At 52.1% G+C, this 3,206-nt stretch overlaps 1 protein-coding gene across 1 annotated transcript; it reads right to left on the bottom strand.

The window, feature by feature from the left end:
- Positions 1-235: 235 nt before the first annotated feature.
- Positions 236-2,317, bottom strand: LOC114882138. Its single transcript, XM_029199017.2, has one exon. It carries the CDS (start codon positions 2,315-2,317, stop codon positions 236-238), a length of 2,082 nt encoding a protein of 693 aa, XP_029054850.2.
- Positions 2,318-3,206: the final 889 nt, after the last annotated feature.

The following is a 3,206-nucleotide window of genomic DNA, read 5'->3' on the forward strand; positions in this document are numbered from 1 at the left end:
CGGGGGGGGGGTATTTCTGCTGACGGTGGTGTCAAATTTCAGTTCAAGGTCATAGGGTGGGGAGAGGGGTGGATATTGTCGGGGTGGGGGGGTATCATATTTCTGCTGACGGTGGTGTCAAATTTCAGTTCAAGATCATAGGGTGGGGAGAGGGGTGGATATTGTCGGGGTGGGGGGTATCATATTTCTGCTGACGGTGTGGTGTCAAATTACAAAAAATGCTGACGCCAGTGATTTAGAATCCGCATAGAACAACTACTAAGGGAAGGCGCACCACGTAGCGTCCCGAAGGATCTCGAGCATGGGTGTCGAGGAAGTGACGCTCACACTTTTCCTCTTCCTCTGACATCGGAGCCCGTTCTCGAACTTCTTCCAGCTCCCAAAAACGCTGGAGGAGTGGGCTTGTGGAGTCCTCGCTGTGGCAGTGTAGAACCCGGGCGGCCGTCTCCGCCTTGGGTTTGTTGTCGGAGGCTGGTCCCATGAGCACCCAGCCAAAAGGGGTGAGTTTCGCCGTTGGAGTACCCTCTGGCCCTCTGCGCGAATCGTCACCAATGAGCGTTCCGCAAACATCCGCACCTAAAAGTAAATCTACCCGAGCCGGAACTCCGTACTCGGGGTCAGCAAGCGTGAGACCGGTAATATGCGGCCAAGACTTTGCCACGATGCTTTTACTCGGGAGCAGCGACGTTAGTTTACGGAGTACCAACGCTCGAACGGGTAATCGGAAGTCCGAAGTGTGTCGGGATCGAACCACAAGGGATACCTCTCCGGTTGCGACTCCAACCTCATTATCCTTGACGCCTGAGATGGCCACTCGCACCGCCCGCCGTGGAAGACGTAGCGCCTGAGCGACCCACGATGAGACGAGGGAGGTATCGGAGCCGGTGTCCAGAAGGGCTCGGACCTCTATGGTTTCTCCTGATGGCGCCTCTAATCTCACCTTGGCGGTTGCGAGTAAGGCCACGGCTTTTGATCCGACCGATAGAGAGAGGGTGGTCACCTGCGGAGTTGCTTCGTCCGACGTCGAGGCAGCGTCTTCTGGTGCCGGCTGTCCGCCTTCACGGCCTGGTGCGCTTGTCGGTGGAGCCGTCAGCGCCTCGTGAAGCAGCGTATGATGTCGCTTGCTACAAGCTAAACAGACTTGTTTAGACGGACACTTACCCACTTCGTGTCCTACATTCAAACAGCTCAAGCAGGCCTTCAGCTGTTGCACGCATTCCTTGCGTTTTGCCGGCGACAGCGCCTTGAATTTATGACAAAATCCTAGACCGTGGGTGCCCGAACACCCCGGACATTTCCGGGCCGGGGGTGACTTCGACGCTGCGGCTAAGACGGTAGAGTTAACGCCTTTGGTTGACGCTCCTCCCTTTATTTTAGGTTTGACTTCCTTGGAACTTGCCGGTGACACAGCATGGAGCGATGGGTCAGTCATGCCGGCAGTGCCTAGAGCTTGGATCCGGTTTTCCAAGAACTGCGATAATTGCTGAAACCGCGGGATTTCCCGACTATCCGCCAAAGAGGTCTCCCAAGCAAGGTGAGTAGTTTTATCAAGTTTTTGGCTTAGTAAGTATACAAACCACTCATCCCATGAAGTAACGGGTTTCCTTAGTGCAACGTACGCTCTGATCGCCTGGCGGAAAGTGTCCAATAGCCGCTTCAATTCGCCAGCTGACTGCTGCAGGGCTGGTGGGCACGAGAGGAGCGCACGATGATGTGAAAACGATAACAGACAAAAGTTACCGTACCGGGCTTCCAGATCTTCCCATGCTCCCTTGAAGCCGGAGTCTGTTGGCGTATTCCGAATGACCTCGGCGGCCTCACCTGTCAAACTATACTTCAAATAGAGCAGCTTTTGCACATCAGGTAAATGGCTGACGTCATGTACAAGACTTTTAAAAAGGTCGCGAAAGCTCTCCCATTGTAACGGATCACCCGAAAATTTCGGCAATTCGATTTTTGGTAGTTGCGGGTGGGGCGTAGGCGCAGGATTGGACGGTTGGCTTTGCGATGGTCCAGGTGACTGCAGCTCCTTCAGGTGATGGGAAATCATGGAGGCGGCGTCGAGGTAAGCTTCTTCCGTTACCGAAAAGGCGTCCTCTTTGACGTATAAACTAGAACTCGCCTCCATGCATCGCATCAATTGACGATGCCCGCTAAGGAACGTGTCCCAGTACCGGTTGAGCAAACCCTGTCTTTGCTCTAAAACCGCTCCCGTCAACTTGTCCTTTCCTAACTTGCATACGTTAGCCCAGAATCTTTGAATCCACCCCGCTACTTCCTCTTGCTCACGCAGAAGGTCCGTAAAGGATGTAGACATGATCGCAGTTCAAGCCGAAATTTAATTTAATATTTCGATAGAGGACCACTGACACCGTACTTCTAAGCCTTTCAACGCGTACCGTAATGTTGGTAAATATTACTTGCGCTGACTACCCAAAGTCGTTAGGCTCGCGGCGTGACGTCACAAAGCGTGGTCGTTGCCGTTGGAACAAAGGATGGTTACGTAACCGGCTTTCAATCGGCTCCTCTTTTCAGATCCCTGGTTGGAGATTTTCGCTGATCTGGATCGCCGAAGAAGTTCTCCACAGGTGAAGAAGAAAAACCAGATGCACTTGAAGCACGGAGTTCACTTGCGCGTTTTTCACAAAGCACCGTTGTTCGTTTAACGAAATCCGGCTCGAAGGACCAGTTTGTTCCGTCAAATTTCGTCGCGGCGTATTTTCCACGATTGGAAATCTTTAGGAAATGAGCGAGGTGCCGGATCGCGATTACCGAAGCGTGGGATTATGGAAAAGGCGGAGGCAATGAACTCCACGACAACGTGTTGCGTAATTTTAATAAAAACTCGTTGTATTCAATAAAATTAACACGTAGACGTAAAAATAAAAGAAACAAAAGTTTAGTCTTAATCCTCGATTCACTCCAATAAATTTGCGTTATTGCGGTTCGCCGAAGCACTCGGTTCGAGCGAAGCGCCGAAAAAAAGGGGTTTTACAGATCCAGATTCTCCGAAAACTGCTCGCGAGAATTTCCTGGAAACGACAGAGTAACGTCGTAGCGCGACAAAAGGTTCGTACCTCTCCCTCTCACCCCCGGCGTTCTCGCCCCACACCTCTGGCCAACGGAGTGAGAGAGACGGGCGCCGAGAAGAGAGGAATAGCAATCTAATAGAAGTTAGTCGCGAGAGGTATTCTTGAAACAGTTCG

The sequence above is a fragment of the Osmia bicornis genome, unplaced genomic scaffold (genome assembly GCF_907164935.1).
Source record: "Osmia bicornis bicornis unplaced genomic scaffold, iOsmBic2.1, whole genome shotgun sequence".
In the NCBI taxonomy this organism is placed as follows: domain Eukaryota; kingdom Metazoa; phylum Arthropoda; class Insecta; order Hymenoptera; family Megachilidae; genus Osmia; species Osmia bicornis.